This window comes from Pristis pectinata, chromosome 4 (assembly GCF_009764475.1).
Source record: "Pristis pectinata isolate sPriPec2 chromosome 4, sPriPec2.1.pri, whole genome shotgun sequence".
Classification (NCBI taxonomy): domain Eukaryota; kingdom Metazoa; phylum Chordata; class Chondrichthyes; order Rhinopristiformes; family Pristidae; genus Pristis; species Pristis pectinata.
The window spans coordinates 87,483,923-87,507,173 of NC_067408.1; the positions used below are offsets into that span (position 1 = coordinate 87,483,923).

General features: G+C 39.4%; 1 protein-coding gene across 12 annotated transcripts in view; it reads right to left on the reverse strand.

The window, feature by feature from the left end:
• Positions 1-23,251, reverse strand: part of bcor (BCL6 corepressor) — a 263,295-nt gene that overhangs the window by 126,006 nt on the left and 114,038 nt on the right. Inside the window, exon 1 of one of the 12 annotated variants that reach the window (XM_052014802.1) lies at positions 21,640-22,107. The exons of 10 other annotated variants lie outside the window; for them this stretch is intronic. In XM_052014802.1, the coding sequence (XP_051870762.1) occupies positions 21,640-21,810 (171 nt within the window). In that variant the 5' untranslated portion in view covers positions 21,811-22,107. Of the gene's footprint in view, positions 1-12,587; positions 12,610-21,639; positions 22,108-23,251 lie in introns of those variants that run through there. One more of the 12 variants, XM_052014810.1, reaches the window with a different exon arrangement.

A 23,251-nucleotide genomic window follows, 5' to 3' on the forward strand; every position in this document is an offset into this window, starting at 1 on the left:
AGGGTGAAGGAACCATGGGTGACGAGAGAGGTGGAACAACTAGTTAGGAAGAAGAAGGCAGCATACACAAGGTGTAAGCAGCAAGGATCAGACAGGGCTCGTGAGGAATATAGAGTAGAAAGAAAGGAACTTAAGAAAGGGCTGAGGAGAGCGAAAAGGGGGCATGAAAAGGCTCTGGCGAGTAGGGTTAAGGAGAGTCCCAAGGCTTTTTTCTTGTACATGAAGAGCAGAAGGATGGCTGGAGTAAAGGTAGGTTCGATTAAAGACAAAGGGGGAGGATGTGCCTGGAAGCTGTGGAAGTGGGTGAGGTTCTCAGTGAATACTTCTCTTCAGTATTCAGCAAGGAGAGGGGTCTTGATGATGCTGAGGACAGTGTTGGTAGGGGTAATGTTCTAGAGTATGTAGATATCAAGAGAGAGGATGTGTTGGAGTTGTTAGAAAATATTAGGACAGATAAGTCCCTGGGGCCTGACAGAATATTCCCCAGGCTGCTTCGGGAGGTGAGGGAGGAGACTGCTGAACTGTTGGTTAGGATCTTTGAGTCCTCGTTGTCCATGAGGATGGTACCGGAGGATTGGAGGGTGGCGAATGTTGACCCCTTAAAAAAGGTAGTAGGGATAGTCCAGGGAATTACAGACCAGTGAGCCTTACGTCTGTGGTAGGAAAGGATTCTAAGAGATAAGATCTATGAGCATTTAGAGAATCATGGACTGATTAGGGACAGCCAGCATGGATTTGTGAAGGGAAGATCTTGCCTCACAAGCCTGATAGGGTTCTTTGAGGAGGTGACCAGTAAGATTGATGAGGGTAGTGCAGTGGATGTGATCTACATGGATATTAGTAAGACGTTTGACAAGGTTCCACACGGTAGGCTTCTTCAAAAGGTCAGAGGCCAAGGGATCCAGGGAGGCTTGGCCGTGTGGATTCAGAATTGGCTTGCCTGTAGAAAGCAGAGGGTTGTGGTGGAGGGAGTGCATTTGGACTGGAGGGCTGTGACTAGTGGTGTCCCACAGGGATCGGTTCTGAGACCTCTACTTTTTATGATATTTATTAATGACTTAGATGAGGGGGTGGAAGGGTGGGTTAGCAAGTTTGCAGATGACACAAAGATTGGTGGTGTTGTGGATAGTGTGGAGGGCTGTCGAAGCTTACAAAGAGATATTGATAGGATGCAGAACTGGGCTGACAAGTGGCAGATGGAGTTCAATCTGGAGAAGTTTGAGGTAGTACACTTTGGAAGGACAAACTCCAAGGCGGAGTACAAGGTAAATGGCAGGATTCTGGGCAGTGTAGAGGAGCAGAGGGATCTGGGGGTTCATATCCACAGATCACTGAAAGTTGCTTCACAGGTAGATAGGGTAGTTAAGAAAGCTTATGGGATGTTAGCTTTCATAAGTCGTGGGATCGAGTTTAAGACCCGCGAAGTAATGATGCAGCTTTACAAAACTCTGGTTAGGCCACACTTAGAGTACCGTGTCCAGTTCTGGTCGCCTCATTATAGGAAGGATGTGGAGGCGTTGGAAAAGGTGCAGAGGAGATTTACCAGGATGCTGCCTGGATTAGAGAGTATGGATTATGAGGAGAGACTAAAGGAGCTAGGGCTTTACTCATTGGAGAGAAGGAGGATGAGGGGAGACATGATAGAGGCATACAAGATATTAAGAGGAATAGATAGAGTGGACACCCAGCGCCTCTTTCCCAGGGCACCAATGCTTAAAACAAATGGACATGGCTTTAAGGTAATGGGTGCAAAGTTCAAGGGAGATGTCAGAGGGAGGTTTTTCACCCAGAGAGTGGTTGGTGCATGGAATGCGCTGCCTGGGGTGGTGGTGGAGGCTGATACGTTGGTCACGTTCAAGAGATTGTTAGATAAGCATATGGAGGAATTTAAGATAGAGGAATATGTGGGAGGAAGGGGTTAGATAGTCTTAGGTGTGGTTTGAAGGGCGGCGCAACATGGTGGGCCGAAGGGCCTGTATTGTTCTATGGTTCCTGAAGGTCTTTTGCAGTCAAACAGGGGTTTTGATTTGCCTTTCAAGCAATCCTATGAGCAGTTCTCTCAGAAAGTTTTCTTGATCTTCCAGACGTCAATTTAACCTCCACCATTCCTGTTAACTGCCATTTCTTAATTACATTACGAACTGAGGAAACGGCTACCTGAAAACACTTTGCTGTCTTCTTATAGCCTTCTCCTGCTTTGTGGGCATCATTTATTTTAATTTTCAGAGTGCTAGGCAGCTGCTTAGAGGAGCCCATGGCTGCTGATTGTTGGGACAAGGTTTGAGGAGTCAGGGTTTTATAAAGCTTTGAAATTTGCATCACCTGGCCTTTCCTAACGATGACTGTGAAGAAGCCATAGCCCTAACAAGCCTAATGAAGGTCTGAGACCTTGGTAAAAGTTATCTGAGAGCTCAAATCTCTTGGGGTGCCCAAACTTTTGCATGGTGCTCCTTTCCTTCTTTCACTCTAAAATTGTACAAAACAAAAATAATACACTAATCTTGCTTAAAATGTTGAAAAGAATGTTTCATCTTTAACTTTATGACTTTTGAAGATCAGTTCATCTTCTACTCACTTAACTATTCACAGTAACAGAAATTTTGACCAGGGGTGCCCAAACTTTTGCATGCCACTGTAGATTATGCCCATCAAACTTCAGTGGATATGAATAAAAAGTGAATAGGTCACCTCAAAAATAACCAAACTTGTAGTCTTGCAGCTTTGTTAAATATCCACACTATTTTAACACTACTGTTCTAAGCCATGCAAAATGTAATTAAGTTACTGATTAATTTGATTGATTAATTGACAGTACAGAATATTTTATTTTATACAAATTTGTGTTTTTCCAGTAATTATTAAAGAAACAAAGAAGTAAATTTTAATAATTTTATTTAATACTCAGCCCCTTTTACCAATAAGAACTCCAAGGTGTACAATAAAGGTTATTTTAAATTACCCGAAACAGTTACTACATATATACTCTGTGTGAATAAAGGTATCATCACTCTTTGTCTGCTGCAGTACCTTGACAAGTTCTCAAAGACAAGACCTGTACACATGCTGTCATATGCTTATTCTAACGACTTAATGAGAGTTAGCAGTACAGAGCAAAGTGGTTTTTCACCTTCTCATCTAATCAGCGATTGGACCATCAAGTAAATGCAAATTCTGTCTGTGCACATAGAATGGGGCTCTCAAGTTGCAGAAGAAGCCACAATGCCCTCAGCGTGCTCTCCACTTGGACAAGCACTCAACAATCTACTACTGGTGTAAGTCAACTGCAACAATAGCAGCCCAATAACAACAAAGCATCCTTGCTCTTTTGTATGTCATGATGTTATAACATCACAGTGGATGGTGGTTACTGGGCTTCAATAATTATAATTGCCCCCTGAAAAGATCACCACCATCCTGAATATACGTAATGTATTGGCACCATTACATAAGAATGATTTACTGTGTTATTGCAGAATTAATTCCAATATTATGGCAATTTGTGCACTAAATAGCTTGTTTGATTAGTTCTGCTGCCATAGAACCAACTGTATGGATTTGAATCTAGTTTTGGTTAGATCAAATCAAACATCAGATGGAACAAAGACAAGACTAAATTATACCTATTACTACAACAATTCTCATGTCCAATTTGATCATCAGGTTGCCCCTTTGGAAGTCCATGCAGTTAATAGCCTGCAACATGCACAGTCTTGGGACTTCTGGAGCAGCTTGAATAGAGAGGCTGTAGTCCGTTGCGCGATGTTTTCCAGTCAGGTTCCCTTTGTCTTCCTGTCCTTTCATTCATTGTTTCTGCAGGCCTAGACTGACCTGTCACACTTCTGTTTTGCTTGGTCACCCTTCATGGCACCGCCATGGGTAAAAAAGACAGAGTGGTTCCCATCTCAACTCTGAGTCAAATCTTGACTAATTCTTCCATCTTTTGACAGTATTTCTTCCACCTCTGGTCCTACAAACCATCACTAAGTGCTCATCTGACTTCTTTCTTTACATCCAACTGCAGTAAACAATACTTTTAAAGATCCTTAGGTTAGTTACTGACTGCCCAGCTGCCGCATTTGTCCAGTCACAGGTTGTACTTTTTACTATCAGCCTAGGAGCAAAAAGGCTGACCAGACCTTAGTCATTAATACCATTACATTAAATTGTCAGTTAACATCTACAATAATCAACACACAATTATTTGCTATAATCCATTATATATTGTTAAAGTTAAATAAAATTTACTGAATGCGAATTTAAAACAAAGTAACATAACTTAAAAATAAAGCACTGGTTGTGAACTTCTTTGGGACATCACAAAAAAATGTTACATGAATTTAAATTGATGTTTCCCTTCATGTATAGCATAATTTACTAAATGCATTTTGCTCAACAGATTCTTCTCAGCAAATATTTACCTTCAGCAAATACTACAGATTTTATTTGGAAACTTACGAATGATTAACAACATGCGCAACAGCAATAATATAAACTGTTAGCTTGACATTTTAAATTCAAGCTTTACTCAAAAAGAGTGCAGATAGCACATCATTCACCTCAGTTTATTTCCCTTGTTTCTTCAGGCAGATTTTCCTTATTTCAACACCTCACTATCATCCTTCCTAAATTGCCTTCATATCTTTATCATCTACTATCTTTACTTGAAGCCTTTGGTTCCTTCTTAGCAGTATTCCCATTTGCTTGTCCTCACCTCATCACTGTTTTGATTACTGGTCATCAAGTGACTTTAACCCACAATAAAATTCAGTTTGTCCTACTTCCAGTCTGTTGATCCTCCTCTAGCTCTCATAATTTTATCCATTATCCATTAACACCCTAACCCTCTCTCCTCAGGCCTACATAATGCAATTTGCCCCCTGAATAATGCAGAACCAAATTCTGTACAAGCTGAGATAGAGTCATAGTCATACAGCATGGAAAAAGGCACTTCAGCCCAATTTGTTCATGCCTATCAAGATGCCCAGCTACACTAATCCCATTTTCCTGCATTTGGTCCTTATCCATCTATTCCTTTTTTATCCACGTACCTGTTCAAATGCTTTTTAAATGCGGTGATTGTACCTGCCTCTACTACCTCGTCTGGCAGTTTGTTCCACAAACCCGCCACCCTCTGTGTGAAAGATGTCCCTCAGATATCCTTCAGGCATTTCCCCTCTCATCTTAAACCTGTGTCCTCTACAGTTTTAGACTGTGACTATCTACTGTAATTTTATAAACCTCTATAAGGTTACCCATCAGCCTCCTGTGCTCCAGTGAGAACAATCCCAGCCTATCCAATCTCTCCTGGTAACTAAAACCCTCCATTCCAGGCAACATCCTGGTGAATCTTGTCTACACCCTTATTCTTTCTACATTCTTTCTATAGTTTGGTGACCAGAACTGTACACAATATTCCAAGTGTGACTTAACCAATGTCTTGTGCAGTTGCAACATGATGTCACGAGTCTTATACTCAATACCCGTCTATAAAGGCAAGCAACTAAAACACTTTCTTCACTATCCAATCCACCTGTGTCACCATTTTTGTCTAAGTCATTTATATACATGAGAAATAAAAAGGTCCTCTCAAACTATATCATGTTTAAATTTGGAAAAAATTAGGAGTGGTACTGTTGATCCTTCGCTTAAATTTGAAGATATTTGGAGTCCATTTATTCAATATTTTCACATGATGTAGATCCCCTTTCAACTTGGAGGAACGGACTTGATGACATAATATTGCTCTGTTTCTACTGAGGAATTTTAGCCCAGCTTTTTTTTTCTTTTTTTTGTTGTTTGTTTTTCTTTTAAAAAGTTTTTTTTTTGTTTAGTTTATAGTGTTTATAATTTTTTTTATTGATTTGGGTTTTGTTTTTAAATTTATATAATAAATCTTATTCTTTCCTTTCTTTTATATTATATTCATTTACTAAGAGATCATTGGATCTACAGATTTTTTAAATATTTTATTGCTCTTTATGATTATATATGCTATGATTGTTATCCTGATCTCTTTGTATTACATGTATAAATATTGATGCTATATATCAATCTGTATTAATTTGAAAACTAATAAAAAGATTGAAAAAGAAAGAGAAATAAAAAGGTCCAAGCACCGACCCATGTACTACACCACTGCTTACAGACTTCTGCTCAGAAAAACAACCCTCCATCACTACCCTCTGCCTCCCATCACCAAGCCAATTTTGGATCTCGTATGCCAAAACATCTTGGACCCCATGTGCCCTAATTTTCTGGACCAGCCTACAGTGTAGAATCTTGTCAAATGCATTAATAAAGTCCATGTATACCACATCTACTGCCTTGCTTTCATAAATTTTCATAGTGACCTCCTCAAATAAAAAAAATCAAATTTGTGAGGCAGGATTTCCTATGCACAAAACCATGCTCACTCTTAAAAGAAAAGATGATGCTGAAAATACTCACCAAGTCAGGCTTGTGGAAAGAAACAGAGTTAACATTTCAGGTCAAAGATCTTTTGTCAGAATCAATCCCTTGTCTCCAATAACTATTTTCCCCACCACTAGACAGTTTCCCATGTTGACCATTATCTTTGTCATTCTTTCATCCATGCACTTTACACATGAGGGTACATGGCAAACAACAAAGCTGATAGATAACTAACCCCTTCAAGGTCTAATGTGAAATGGTAACTCTGTTTCTCTTTCCACAGATGCTGTCTGACCTGCAGAGTGTTTCCAAAATTTTCTGTCTATATCTCAGATTTCCAGCATGTGTATTTTTTTGATTTTGAATGAAAAGTGGCAATTCTACTTCAAATGCCACCAAGATCCCTCAATAACATGCTTAATTCTTACCTATATTAGATGAATGGATCACTTGCATTTAAAATCAGGGCATTCCACTCAGCCATCCTTTATTTCCTTTGCAGCCCTGTATTCATGGCATCTCCCATTTATCCATTACTTCAGTTGCTGATCCCTTCTCAGAACCTTCATCATGCCCTCATTCAGCGAACGTCTATCATTGTCCTCTCACAAAGTCAATACATGCTTTCCACATTAAAATACATGCTCATCTCTCTTTGTGTTCCCACTAAGTTCATCCAATGACAGTTCCAATTAACCTCCACCACAGAAATCATCTTGTTTAAACTCACCAACATCTAAAACATTCCAGTCTTCAACTTCCTTATGTAGTCCACATTGGCGGCACTGCTCTTGCTTTTCCATTCCTACCTCTCCTGAAACTATCATAAAATAGTTTCTCCTGTATGCACATCATTTCTGTTTTGCCATGGGGCACTTTGGACTGCTTCTATTCATTATCTGCATGCTACCCTTTGGCAAAATCATTGGCAAGCATGATCAATATCCACATATGCATTCAGCTCTACCAATTAATCACTACTGACACAAGTACTGTAACTGTAGCACCAGACATCAAGTCATGGACTTGGCTTTGTTTCCAGCATTTACTGTTTTCACATTAACTCCTGAAATGAATTGTACTATCATACAACTCAATAACAAAAACCCGAAACTATCTTGCATAACTGCATCATTCTGAGCATAGTCAATCCCTCAATCTGAACCTAGTGGGGCACATTCTTCAATCATACAGAGAGTTCATGTGCACATTGCAGTCATCTGGCTTGAAGATCAGCTTTAGAAATTTAACAATAACACTCATCTGTAGCCTATGTTTCCTTTACAGCAGCACAAACAAGGAGTGGTTGACATTACAGGATGGAATCCTGGTACAGTACAGTTCTCTGATGAAGAAGAAGAGTTTACACTCTTGGTTTTCTTTTAGTTTTACCCCAAAGCCCAGCATAGTCCAACCTAGTTTGTCTGCCTCTGCAATTTCCAACTAGTTTCTCTCTACACGTACTGCTAATTTCGAATACTTTACTATTTTATGTTGTTTATTGTTCTGTTTAATCCCATAAATACATTACCAATATTTGTCCATGCCCCTGTTCTACATCATCCTCCATCTTTCACTAAGTTATCTTATTTCCCCAATTGTTGGTTTTAATATGCGTTTCATTTTGATTTCAGATTTCCAGCATTTACAATTAATCCAAAATTCCTTAACTATTCTGATATTACTCTCATCCTCACAACCACCCGATACCCACATCCCACTGCCACCCAGTGTTCCAATGAATCCCTTATGAATTCTGATCCTCATTTTCAAATCCTCCGTGTCATATCACTCCTACTTCTGAAATCAACTTCGACTATTCCTTTCCAGCCATTTCTCACCATCTAAATCTTAGGCTTGTTCATCTTCAAACTTATGCTTCAGTCATTTGGAATTGTTCCAAAATCTCATGGTCTTCACCCTATTCCATTACCTTACAATTGCCTCTCAAATAGTTCTTTCTTTGATACATTTCTTCAACCAATACTCCAAAATCCTCTTAGTTCAAGGTAGCTATATTGTTTCTAATTCGTGGGTTCAATTCTGTTGCTAAGTCTGGAGCAGTTCGTAAATGCTGATGTTTCAATGCAGCACTTGGAATGCCCCTTTGTCAGACATTTTTTTCAGAAATTGAATTTAAACTGAATGAAGTCAGAGCATAAATATAATACCCTGGCATCATGTGAATTTTATCAGAGACATTTCCTAGTATTGTGTTCAATATTCATCTCTCAGCCATGATTAGCATAGAGCTGTGGATTATTTATCACTTCCACTGTTTGTAGAGTCTTGATGTGTGATAATTTGCCCAAAACACAAATGCTGTTATTTCAAAGATTGACAACATAGAATTTTGCTGAATCCCATGGATGGAAAAGATGCTCTATAAATGCAGTCACCTTTTGCTCTGTTTGGTGCTCACCTTTCTGACTTGTAAAGTATTTCGACATCATTGTATCACAGTGGCACTCTTTCTAACTCTGAAGGTTCCAGATTATTGTCGTCTTGTGGAAAAGACAGTCATTATAAACCACTAATTTTAAAAAAATCATTAAAAAGCATTTTTGGAACCAAAACCGGGATTGTGACTGAAGCTTGGAAGCATGCACCCACAAGAGTATGTGTTACCTCCATTCCTATTAGTTGTCATCCTTGACTCCATGATGGCAGTCTTACTGTCAGATGAACTAGACCAACATTTCAGTGCAGTACTAAGATTGTGATAAAAGAAATGACATCTCTCAAGCAAGATATGAAACTAGTTCTTGTCTATCCTCACAGGTGAGAATAAGTAATCCCATGGCACTACTGGAGAAAGCACTGACAAGTGTTGTGGAACAGAGGGACCTGGGAGTACAAGTGCACAGTTCAATGAAAGTGGCCACGCAAGTAGACAAGGTGGTTAAGAAGGCATTTAGCATGCTGGCCTTCATCAGTCAGGGCATTGAGTTTAGGTGCAGGGACATTGTGTTGCAGTTATATAAGTCGTTGATGAGGCCGGACTTGAAGTATTGTATACAGTTTTGGTCACCCTGTTACAGGAAAGACATTGTCAAGCTGGAGAAGTTGCAGAAGAGATTTATAAGGATGCTGCCTAGACTAGAGGGCCTGAGTCATAGGGAGAGGTTCACCTCACTGGATCTTTATTCCGTGTAGCGTAGGAGAATGAGGACATTGAAGCTTAGAAAATCATGAGGGGCATGGATAAGGTGGATGGTCATTGTCTTTTCCCCAAAATTGGGGAGTCCAAAACTAGAGGGCACATATACAAGATAAGAGAGCAATTATTTAAAAAAGAGACCTGAGAGGTAACTTCTCTACACAGAGGGTAGTGAGTATCTGGAATGAGCTGCCAGAGGAAGCGGTTGAGGTGGGTACAACTGCAACATTTAAGAGGCATTTGGATAGGTACATGGAGGTGAGGGGCTTGGAGGGTTATGGGCCAAATGTGGGCAACTGGGACTAGCAGGGAGGATGTTGTGGTCAATATGGACCAGTTGGGCCAAAAGGGCCTGTTTCCGTACTGCATGACTCCATGAAAGAAGATATTCCTGTGTAGCCCTGGCCATCAATCACTCAAGCAGATTATCTAGTCAATATTTCATTGATTTTGTGTAGAATGTTGTGCACAAATTGGCTGCCACATTACTCAACATTAGAACAATGGCTACACTCAAAGTGTATTATTGGATGTAGAGTGCCTTGGGATACCCTGACATCAAGAAAAGTGCTGTAAAAAAGACACATATCATTTCCTTTATCCCAAACCAAGCATTTTCCTAGGCATTACTCTAACTTGTCAGGTCAATGGAGGCCTGGTCTAATGTCTTGCCTGAGAGATTGCACCTGTTATCACAACCTCACCAGTGCACTGAAGTTCAAATCCTATTACAACCTGCCGAGCCATAAATGAATAACCAGTAATACCATTTTCCATTGTAAACAAGTAAGGTCAAGTTTAATGTATCACATGTATCGAACTTTATTTCTTGCTCCACAGATGCAGTCTGATCTGCTGAACAATTCCAGCATTTTGTGTTCTTTTTAATTCTGCTTAATATAATGTATTCTCTATGGAATGTGCATTTTACAATTTCACCTATTTCAGGCAATTTATCGAGCAAAGTTTGCTGATCTTCGCTTTGACTTTATAATGAACCTATCAGTAAATGATTGTTGGAAGTGGGGGTGTGGTTTGGTGGTCATGAGCCGATTTGCAAATCTTGGAGCTGGAAAGATAAAAATGTGGCATGCAACAAAATCATCTCTGCAGAGCAATTTATCCCTGGTGATTATGAGAAGTGCTCAGATAGATGCGGAAACCTGATCGTTTATTTCACACCCTGGTTTTGTCTACGCGTGCGGTTTACCCTATACTAAACTCTCGTATGATGTGGATGGAACAGAGTTGCAGGAGCACAATGAGTAATGGCGTGTCAGCAGGTAGAGGGAGCGCTTACCCAGTCATGGCTAATGGTCGCCTGGGGCGGTTAGCACTGCAAAGCCTCCCGTTGACCCGCGCTGCACTGCACAGACAAAAATTTCACCGTGCCTACAACGAAGAATCCCGACAGTGATGCTAATGGAAAGCTCGACCGGTCTATCAAATCCATCATGGGAACGCAATTTGGAGATTAAATGGCAAAATTGTCGGTAGAAACTAGCTCTTTCTCAGTGTAAGGTAGGCAATAAATAATGGAAGAGACCAACCTCAAGGCTTAACCATTGAAATGATGAAGAGTCTCATGTAGAGAAATCTTTTTCTAAAAAAAAATCGCTACAATAAAGGAAAACCTTTGAACAGGAAACGTAGCTGTTTTCAACACTGGCATACTTGCTCCTATTGTTCTCCTTGCACATCAGGGCGATAATAAAGGAACTTTTACCATGTATCACGCTGCACTTTCCAGCAAGTCCCATGGATAATGAAGCGTTATATTCATGAAAAGCCAGCCGTTGAAAGAGATCTGCATTGCAGAGAGTTGAAAGTACACCATTTAATAAACTACAAGCTGAGTTAATGAAACCCAATGATGTTCGCTATAATGTCCAATGAATTTGACTGCAGAAGGCTGGAAACATTCAGCTATCAATTTAACACTAGATTCTGTCAATTCCTTGACTGCCCCGAAACAGTATCGTGATTTTTTTAATATATAAAAGCCACACAGAACAATCAAATTCATAACTGAAGCACATTCACGACTCGGTCTGTAATTTATTAACTAGTGCGTGTTGTCAAAACATCTCCCCCCGACAAGTAGGAGGTAATGCAAATTTACCAATGTCAAAAGCTGTGAAAACTGTAAATACGTTGCTAATAAATAACAGCAACAGGTATATTTTAGGTACGAAATGATGTCGTCCACCAATCTTCCCCATACGAAAAAATAAAATTATTAAGAGATATGATTAATTCCAGCCTTATGCAATGTATTGCCCCTGCAAGATCAGGATCAGAGGAAAGTTTTCAAAGAACCAGCGGAGAGGAGAAACAGAGGTGTCAGTACCTGCACCTTTCGAACCACGGTACCAAATAGAGTTTTCCAGAGAAGCAACATACTTCCGGAAAAAAAAGTATGGCAGTTGATAATGCCAGTAAAATTCATAAAATATTAATGTAAAAAAAATAAGGCCCTGCTAGGTTATGAAGCATCTGAAGGATCAACTGACAGATTAAATTCACCCAATTAGCGTATTTATTGTAAATCATTCATTTCTTTTTAAAAGTAACGTATTAAAGGAGTCGAAATAGGTCGAGGAGTAAGGCTGAGCAGCACTACTACTGAAGGCGAATGTCTCCTAAATAACTGCATTATACAACACTGACAACTTCCTGATATCCGGACACAAGTGTATAAATAGCGAACCCAACGCACGTCAGTTTACAATACTCGCACTGAAGCAATTGCTTTCCTTGCACTCAGGGATGGCTGATTGCCACGAGGTCTTTCAACTCTCCGGTTTGGATTTAAAGCTGCATTATATTTCTGCATTCTACAGGCTAGACGCAAGTTTTTTTAAAACATCAAAATTGCAGCATGTTTCCAGGTAAAATACGCGTTTCACTTCGTGCGTAAGAATTCTGTAACTATTAAACTTACGTGTTTTTTTTTAGTAAACAATAAATACTTTTGACGTACACCAATAAAAAGTGACAGGATATTACAACTAACCGACAGATCATTGTTTCGATTATTTTCCTTTCTCGGCACCAAGTAGTTTGGGTTGCTGCACTGGAGAAAAACGTTTTCACCGCTGAGACACTTACCTATGACGTCATAACCAGGCAATTTGTAGCGGATGTTTTCTATCCACTTTACTATCTGCTCAATATCTTTATTTTATATCCTGCCACAAATAGTTACTACTCGAAGGTAGACAAGACCCTGGGTGACTGCAGATTGAAGATGCAGCGACCCATATTTTGGTGGAATGTGGTATCGCCAGCATTTTTCTGGGTCACCTTTAGGTCTCTGTTGACAAAAATGATACATGGGCATTGTATTGATCTCATTCGCAGTTTACCTCTGTTTAAATATTATTACAGCTGGTTGTTAAAAACTGACCAAAATTCATCAAGATGGTTTATTTACTCGGTTTCTGTTTTGCTTCTTTTCCTTAAGGGCAATTTTTGATCCCTTCAGAGGAAAGGGGCTGGTGAACATTAAGTGAACTTTCTGACGTCAACACATGCACTCACACACATAAAATGGTGGACCACTCCATAACTGTGAGGGCACCCATTTTCCGCAAGAGTAGGGCTAAAACCGCCGTGAATAGAGTCATTGAATCATACAGCACAGCAGGAAATCGTCTAGCCCACTGTACGTGTGTAGGATCCAATTAGTATTATTTCCCTACTGTTTCCCCAAAATTACGCAATCTAAATCAATTTAGATCAATGGTCAGTTTTTAACAACCAGCTGTAATAATATTTAAACAGAGGTAAACTGCGAATGAGATCAATACAATGCCCATGTATCATTTTTGTCAACAGAGACCTAAAGGTGACCCAGAAAAATGCTGGCGATACCACATTCCACCAAAATATGGGTCGCTGCATCTTCAATCTGCAGTCAGCCACTTTTTCACATTTCCGATCGCTACAGGCAAATGTTGTGAGTAGATACAAACAACACCATGGACATTGTGGCTGTGCTGTTGGCCAACTCGAACGATTACTTCCACTCTATCCTTTGGCCATTTTTACGTTCCATAACCAATCCAAGATAATCCCCGTTCGAATTCACGTGCAGCGCTTTTGAGCAAATTAAGTCAGTGAAACCTAACTCCACAGAAACACTTGGCAGTTTCTGAAGAACGTACTGCTTTCTTGGATTCTAGTTTTCTCTGATCTCTTCTTAAGTGACATGCTTGGAAATGGCCCTGGGGGTGCCAGCAGCCTTCCAGCACCTATTAACATCATATAGTTCAGATAGCGATTGCCAACCAGCTATGCAGCATGACAGCCCATAGGGGTCGTGCATCATTTTCACCTGTGGCAAGAGAATGTGTTGGTTATGATACTGTATTACTGCAGCAGAAATCCAGAGGCCAGAACTAATGATACAGAGATACGAGGTCAAATATGGGGGTATTTAGATTTAAGTAAATAAATCTAGAAAAAAAATGATAAACGTGGAACCACCATATTTCATTTTTTTTGGAAGGAAATGTAGAATGCTTACCCAGTCTAATTTCCATGGGACTCAAGACCCACAGCAATGTGGTTGACTCTGAACTGCCTTCTGAAATGGCATATTTGGATTTACTAAAGTTGAGGTCAGTTGTTCTGATCACATGAAGCTGCTGAAATGGTAAACAGCAGCATACATAGATTTTCACTGGAAACTAATTGAAGTAAGTATAATGGCTATAAATGAGTGACTGGAAACTCCCAATTATGCCAGACTTATAATGGTACAAAAACTCTAGGGTCAACAAGGATTCTGGTAATGTCAGCAGGTCAAAATACTGCAGTTAAATGTCACCAAAGAAAACTGAAAGACTACAACAGGAGTTTAATACTGATGGCATATCCACCCAAGATGTCAGGCCAGTTATACTGTTAATTCTCAGTGGCACCATGGAATTATCAAAAACAAACTCTTTGTAGATTCTTGTTATATAGAATGTGCTATAAATTACAATATATTTGCAAGAGTCTATGCTTTAATTGTACAAAAATATTATATGAAAGGAAAATATTATCAATGCATTATAATTTGGACTTGAGCAATGATAGTTTAAGACCACACTAATTGATTCCTTATCACTCTCAGAAGCAAGTTGCATCAAATGCATAAAGATGGACTACAGAGGATAAAGAGCCAACCATCTAAAAAGAGGCAATAAACGCTGGATTTCCCAGCAATGTTGACACACCAGGAAGCCTTTTTTTAAAAGTAGAAGTGCATTGTTGATCAGCTAAAATGTCACATGTTTGAATTAGAATCACCAGGACTAAGAAGCAAAAACAATCATTTGGGTTTCCTACTGCTGCTCAGTGTTGTGTCGGAACGTGCAAATGTTATTTTGTTTTATTCATCCATGAGATGTGAGCATCACTGGCAAACTTATTGTCCATCACTAATTGTCCAAGAAGTTCTCCTCTTCTGAACTCCTTACTGGGATATAATTTCTCATATGCTTACTGTTCTCTATTATTACGTATGAGTAATGATTATTCATTGGTAAGACTAGAAAGTGGGACAGGTTATCGAAGTATGGAGATCATGATATCCAAATCCCCACCCATCATCCACTTGCACAGTTCCAGCTGTTGCTGTCCAATCAAAATTTTCAATTGTAATATTGATACCTCAAGAATACATTCATGAATTTAATAGACGTATGATTAAACAATGACTAAACTATATGGTTCAGAGACATTGATTGGGTTTGTAAGCCATCCATAGAGCCCAAATGTGCATGTAAATATATCAGGATTGTTGTAACAAGATGAAGGTAACTGAATAACCAGTGATCCCTCCTGAATCTACAACTCCTGCACAAATGGTAATTGCAATATTCATCTGTGGAATGGACAGAAAACTAATGGAATGAATCCATACAATTGAAAAACAAAGATTTCAGCTGATATTATTTTTGATCACAGTTAATCCTTGTTTTACTTAACAACTGGGCATGCAGGTGTGTAATAAGAAAAAACAGTATTGCAGATCACTCCAGATGGGAGCAGCAGAAGGCAAAATGTCCTAGCCACATCACCTCACTAAGTGCACTTGACATTTGATTGGGAAGAAATGGGAAACAACAATAATGATTATAATAGATGGAGGAATAAAGCAAATGAATTCAAAGAAAAAAATTCTGCACAAACATTTGTGTGTAGCCCATAAATTTGCAATGTGTCATTTGTTGCATTAATTGAAACGGTACATCAACTTCCCCCCTTTCTATCAACTCCATAAATGTTGACTGACCTGCATATGTTATTTTCTAATTCCATACCTACCTGAATATTCATATATTTATATAGATTTTCAATTATCAGTTAAGAAGATTTTCACAAAACTAAAGATCACATTGTTATATCCATATTAAGTGTGTTAAGAAGATGAACCCACACTGATATTATTACAAGGTACAAAATTATATATAATTTATAGCATGTTTTTCTTTAACAGTTTCCTGCATAATCAACTGCAGAACTAATGGCCAGTTTGATGACATTTTTAAATTTGTTTCTGAAATTTCTTTACCAGCATTGTTTCATTGACAAGTATTCCCACTGTCAATCTACTTGCATCATGCTCTGTAGCTGACTTAAAATCATCATCATCATCATTGTTATTTCTCAGCAGTTTGTAGGTGCCAAACACATCCATTACAGAAAGAAAAAAATCTGCAGATGCTGGAAATCTGAGATAAAAATATGCTAAACATGCTCAGTTGGTTAAGCAGTGTTTGTAAGCAGAGAAAAGAGTTAACATTGCGGTTTGACAACGTTTCATCAGAACTGAAAAAAAGTTAGAGGTAAAACAAATTTTAAGCCAAAGGGAAAGAGGGGAGGAGCAGAGGGCACACAAAGGTAAATTTGTGATAGGATGGAGCCCAGGAGCAAAAAGGCAAAAGGAACTGAATATAAGAAACAAGAGCAGAAGTAGGCCATCTGGCCCATCGAGCCTGCTCCACCATTCAATAAGATCATGGCTGATCTGGCCGTGGATAGGTCACTACATCTTATAATATTATAACATACAATCTGCTGTAGGATCTCAACAGGTTAAGCAGCATCTGTGGGGGGGGGGGGGGGGGGGGGGAGGAATTGATAATGATTCAGGTCAAAATCCTGCGTCCAGACGCTGAGTTCCCCCAGCAGATTGTTGCTCCAGATTCCAGAATCTGCAGTCTCATGTGTCCACCTCTTATAACATGTTTTACTTCTAACTTTTCTCTGCTCTGACTTAAGATCTTCACCTTGAAATTTTGTTCCTCTCTCTACTGATGCTGCCTGCATTTTTCTGTTTTGTTCCATTACAGAAAAATTATCAATGGCCTCAAATTCATTTTACATTCAATTATTATAATATTTTCTGTATGCTCACCAATTTTAATTGCAAACTAGATTTAAATTAGCAAGGTGCACAACACTGCATATTAGTGAACATAATAGTCATGAAATATTAAAATATGAACCCACACTGATACTATTACAATGTACAAAACTTATATATATGTATATTAGCTAGATGAGACCAAGATACAAATATACAAATCTATGTATATTAGCTAGGTGAGACCAAGAATTTTTCCAAAATTTAGAGACTGATGTTTTAACATCTGAATAACAAGGAACGTCAACCACAAGATATAATAGTCAGTTCAAGTACAGCATTGATTGACAGCAAACAAGGTTGAGATCAGCTGGAAACTGAAGCACAACAAGAGGAATCCTGGATTATTAGACTTGTCTTGTTCTTATTATCTATTTGATTATATTGGTGAAATATGCACTTCTACAGTATGTACAGGGCTTAGGTTCTGTGATTTCCCACAAGTAAATAAACTACTAACTCACTGTGCTAGCTCACATTTTGAGTCAAATACAAAGGAGACAATTAACTAACGATCAAGGATGACAATTCTCAGTTGAGGGCTCTGACTGGTTGTGGTGGAGACCCAGAATGAAAAAGTTAACATCAATGAAGTAATCTGCATGAACAAACAGAATCTAAATGCAAAAAGATCTACTATGCCCTAAAAAAATGTTAACAGGTGATAACAAATTACAATAATAATAAGGCCAGTTAAACATTTATAAATCTTCCTAATCAGACTAAAAGTGACTGTACATTAGGGAAATGGAATATGAAGTTCCAAAAACACAACCAGTTAAAGATTTAAATTATAAATACATGCTCTGTGCTTCTTCAATATCATGTCAATATCATAAACCACACAATGTTGTAATAGACCATGACGGCATTAGTCTTTGCTGGTTAGAGATGCAACAATTCACCCTTAGCTTCTGTTTTGATCACTATTCAATGATGCCTATTGAAGTGCATTTGCAAACAAAATTAAGCTCACATGTAATGCTTTCAATTATCATGTCCATCTTTTCCATTTATCTCAATTTGAATATCCTGCACCAACCCTCCCCTCCCCCAATCAAACTTCCATCCACATAGAACTGAAACACTTTTAAAGTTACAAATAACATCCTTTGAGACTGGAACTGTTTTGGTAAATTATTTTTCCTGAGACTTTGACATGGTCGATCACATTATCTTCCTCTAATGTCTCACATCTGTACTTATACGAGGTTGTTTTGCCCTCATTAGTTTTATTCCTAGATATCCAATCATGGCATTGGCTCTCCTTCAAACTCTGGAGTTCCAAAAATACTTGGCTCTGTCCTATTTCGTATTTAAATGGAGCCTGTGATATCATCAAAAGAACATCATCAGTTCCCACATGCATGCTGATGATACCCAACTTTACCTTGTACCTTATCTTCCAATGAATCCATTGGCCAAACAGTATGACAAATTGGAAACAAATCTCCAACACAGGACCAAAGTTTTTGTGCCACATATCCTTATATCTATTTAGCTTAGGATCAAGTTTTGTTTAATGGCATAAATGAAGCACTGTGGAACATTAAGCTATATTAATAGGTCCTATATAAAAACGTACACCCCCGATGAATAGCCTATTGATAGCAGTCCTCTGGACCACACGTCATAACAAACGTTTTAGTGAAACAGTGAAAGAACATTTACACCTATGTCCTAAATGAATTAACACTTTCTGAAGAGGTAATAGAGTCAGGATAAAAACTGAAGTTACATATTAAAGTTTCCTTTACTGATGAACATTATTAGAACTACTATATCCATTCTACTTATCAACAGTATTTGATAACATTTTCAGTAATTTCATGCGTGAAGAGCTAAAGAATTGAAAATCTATGCTTATATTGGACAACAAATTCTTACCACGAAGAATTCATTAATGACACATCTATTTTATAAGCCGGTTCCACTAGTAACTGTTCTGCGTCGCCCAAAGTTAATTATGCCTTTCTACATTCCTCAACTGTGTTCATAAGACAGCAATGATGAAGCAATAGAATAAGCGCAAAGCGCAAACTTGTTTCACGGGAGCGTTTGCAATCTGAAATCTTTGGTCCCGGGTGGAGAGTTCCCGGAATCTTTATTATAATTCATCTTTGCATAAATTAAAAATCTCGAGACGTCGTCAATGATAAGAAGAATGTCTCCTAACTAACGCAATTGCTGTAAGCCTCTGTACCTTCTACTGAACTAATGAAGTCCTGAGAGTCAATGTGTGTTCAATTCCAAAGAGTCGAGATGCCATTAAAACTGCGCGCTGCGGCGTTTTTTTTATTGTAGAACTTTACTTGGGCTCATTATCATGGGATGGCGATTGGACAAAAAAAAATCCTATTCTTTGCAGTTCGACGCGTTTATCGTTTAAAGGCTATAACATTTTGCAGAAGTTGCTAAAGTTGCAAAATGATCAACAGAAATGCCGCCAGAGGGATTAACCAAATCCAGGGTTTAGGTTGTTTCTCAAAAATGTGTGATTTCCAGTCCTTGCCCACGCTGCCCGAAATACAATGTATCCACTCTACGGCTTTCGGTTCATTAAAGAATGAAGGATTTCGCATCAGAAACCCGCGGTATGCTTCAGTAGTTTTCTAATCCACATATTTACGAACGTACATCTCACATTCCACACCTAACCCTAAAGATTTCATCACTCGTTTCTGATTATAATAGCTGCTTTTATACCGAAAATAAACACGCAGAATTCTATAGATTCCGTGGTGCTTGCTGTTAAGAATGGATTGGAAAAACCCTAGTGATGCCGGAGTCGTGTCAGCCGCCAGCAGCTCTGATGCAGATTAATTATCCGTTTCGGTTTAGTTTACCACTCCCCTGCCCCGGGTGACCCCAGAGCTGAGCGATGTCTCAGACGGAAACTGATGAATAGAGATCAGTTACAGCGCTCTGCGTCTCACCTCCTGCTTACAGGGATCCCACCAAGGGCAGAGGCGCAATACCTCCTATGCAACCAACGCAACAGACAGCCACGGGATTGCAAGGAGATATGCTTCAGAACTGCTTAACGTGTGAGACGCCTTTCCCACTAGGTCAGGAGAGTATTCCGTCCTATCATTTGTCAGGCATGAAATAAGTATACCACCGGCACAGTACGATACTGACTATTTTGCATAGAATAATAAACCTGTTACTTTGTGTATACATATATATATATAATGAATGAATGCACTCTTGGAAAAAATAAACAAAATTATCAAATGCTGACATTCAACAATAACCTTTGTAATTAAAAAAAATCAAAGTGGCAAATATGGGTCGTGCTCATTAGCTGCTTTACATAACTAATCCGAAGATTGTAATGAGTACCGTCCAAAAATGCGTCAGATTGCAACTGAACAACAAATGTCAGTTTAGAAATGATTTTCTTCCTTCTGTTATACTGTTAGTGTTATTAGATAATGAACCAAGGTTGGGTCCTTATATCAATTTGCGCATATTAAAACATCTCAGGGCAATACACAAAAAGTGCTGAAGGAACTCAGCAGGTCAGCCAGCATCCACGGAGGGAAATAAACAGTCCACGTTTCGGGTCGGGACCCTTCATCAGGACTGGGAAGGAAGATCCTGACCTGCTGAGTTCCTCCAGCACTTTTTGTGTATTGTTCCAGATTCCAGCATCTTCAGAATTTCCTGTGTCTCTGAAAACATTTTAGGCTCTAGCTGGAGGATTATCAAAGTTTAATAGCAAACTACACAAGGAGATTTTGGACAAAGAGTTATGCTTTTAGAGAGATCTTAAAAGAGAAGAGCTAGAGATATGAAAAAGGATCAGTAACGTTATTCCAATCCATTTACGGAATTAATGGCGGGGAAATGGAATCTGGCATGTGCATGAGGCCAGGGATGAAGATTTCAGAAGTTCTAGGGCCGGGAAGAGATTAGAAATAGGATGGAATGAGGTTTCGGAACGCTTTGAAAACAAGGATAAGAACTTTAAATTCCAGGCTTTGCTAGAATGGAAACCAAATGTCAGCAAGGAAAGGATGAAAATGACTTGAGAGTTAGTATATCGATAACAAACCAGCTTAGTTAAGGGCAGGTGAAAGGCCGGCTAGGAGTTATTTGAATCTCAAGACAATAAAGGTAATAGGGTTTCCCAAAGGAAACGAGCTGAGGCAGAGGCTAGATCAGGCAATGGTATGGAGGTGGAAGTAGCTGGTTTCAGTGATAAGTAAAAAAGGTTTGAAGCTCAGGGTCAAGTAGGACATCAAGGCTGTGAGTAGTTTGTTTCAGCCTCGGACAATGACCAGGAAGAGGGGTGAGGTCAGTGCCAAGAGAATAGAGTGTATAGTGGGGACTAAAGACAATGGCTTCTTTTTCCAGTAATTAGTTGGAGAAAATGTTACGAGTGCTTGCAAGTAAGACCTTCAAATTTATAGCCAGGGTCACGTTTCCCACTCAAAACATGCTTAACGTTATTTTCGCTAAGTCCTACAATTAGTAAAAGTGACTTCAGATGGCATATGGATTTAGCCGTGTCCTCAACCTGATATCTGTAATGCGACATTAACATTTCCTCAACGTGCTTAATGGAACTTTTTGTACAAGTGGGTGAAGGTGCAATCAAAATAGCTTGTGTATGAGAATATAGTACAGGTCATGTCACCTTGTTCTTCCTGCGAAGCTTCCCGGCCGTACTTGCACGGCCTCGATGGACTGCTTGCGAATCCTCCATCTCCAGGATCACTGAGGAAAACGCTTCAGCCAGGCAAGTCCAGAATCCAGATCTTAAGTTTCGCTGGAGGAATATAAACCTCCGTTTATGACTCCTGTGCATTTGATGGATTCGTTGGGCGACCGTCGACCGAAGTATGCCTCCCACACACAGCTACCATTTGAGGCTCTGCTAACATCATTCACCAGTCAGAATAGCGAAACCGGTCTTCTCCTGACCCCCGACAATTGTTCAGTTCAGTTCAAATAACACGAGTTTTTTTAAATCCAACTTGAGAGAGTACTGATGTTCTCACAATGGCCCCTTCACCCTTGATACGTTAGTTTGTATGCGTGGAAAAATGAAACGTTATGCAAAAAAAATGTATTCTAGCGAAAGAAAGCTGGGGCATTACGGCCGCGTCTCAAAAACGCCTGGATAAACCAGCTCGTGCAATGGTGCTGCAGCGCTAAAAGCCGCGACCTCCCAGCTCCCCACCCAGTTAAAAAAGATTAGCAGCCTGTCGGGCTAATCTCTGAAGTTCTAGCGCCGCTTGTCTTTTGCAACAACAGCCTCCACCAGGATTATCTTCGAACAGAGGAGTCTCGGGCCTGACTGCTACTTCCTGCCTTCAAGAATGTGGCCTCGGGAAATAAATTAGCTGCAATAAAGCGAAACAAAATAGAGTCACGTGAACGCGGCTGCCCATTCACCAGCCGATTCGCCCACAACTTGAGCTCAAGTTTCTAACGCTCTGTCTCAATCCTTTGGAAACCGATTTTTAAAAATCACATCAAGAGCGCACGCTGCACAAACAAACCCGATAAATTGGTTTATGGGTTATATTTTGCTGATTTATTTGTCGAGTCCAGTCATCCAAAAGCTGGCAACCCTAGAATGCTGGCGAAATGTCGAGTATTTCCAGCAGGTCTTATCTATTAATATCTTACACAAATGCACACTATCTTTTTTCCAATTTACCATTTTAGTGCTGCGCCACGGAAAAGCTATACGTGCCTAATTTTCGGGCTGTATCCATCCCCAGAAACGTTGTTGCCCCGAGAAGGTCGCAGTGGCTGTTTCTGAAACAGCAGTGGCTTGAATGCAATTGAATGCCCTGGAAGGGCACCTCAGAGAACGGTTAACAGTCAACCAGTTTTGTGTGGGAGTGAAGTAACGTATAGGCCGGATAAAGTGAGGACGGGTGTTTCTTTTTAATAAAAAAATACATTTTTGAACCAACTGGATTTTAGCGGCAATCCGGCAATTTCATGTCGCATGTACTGATGGAAACATTCCACTTGCAGATTTTTCAAACGTAAAATTTCCAGATGCTACGGGGGGATTTGAATTCTCATCGTCTATATTATTAGTTCAAACCTCCGGAGTACTGATCCAGTAGGTCTTTGATACGTATTGACCTGTGTTTTTCAAAGCTTGATTGTCAGGAATTTTGTACGTCGTCAAAACTTTGCATCATTTTCTATTTTTGATTATTGAGCCTGTCAGCTGCAGCGTCAATTTGTCCTTATTACTTGAATATTCACCTCCCTTTCAGTCCATC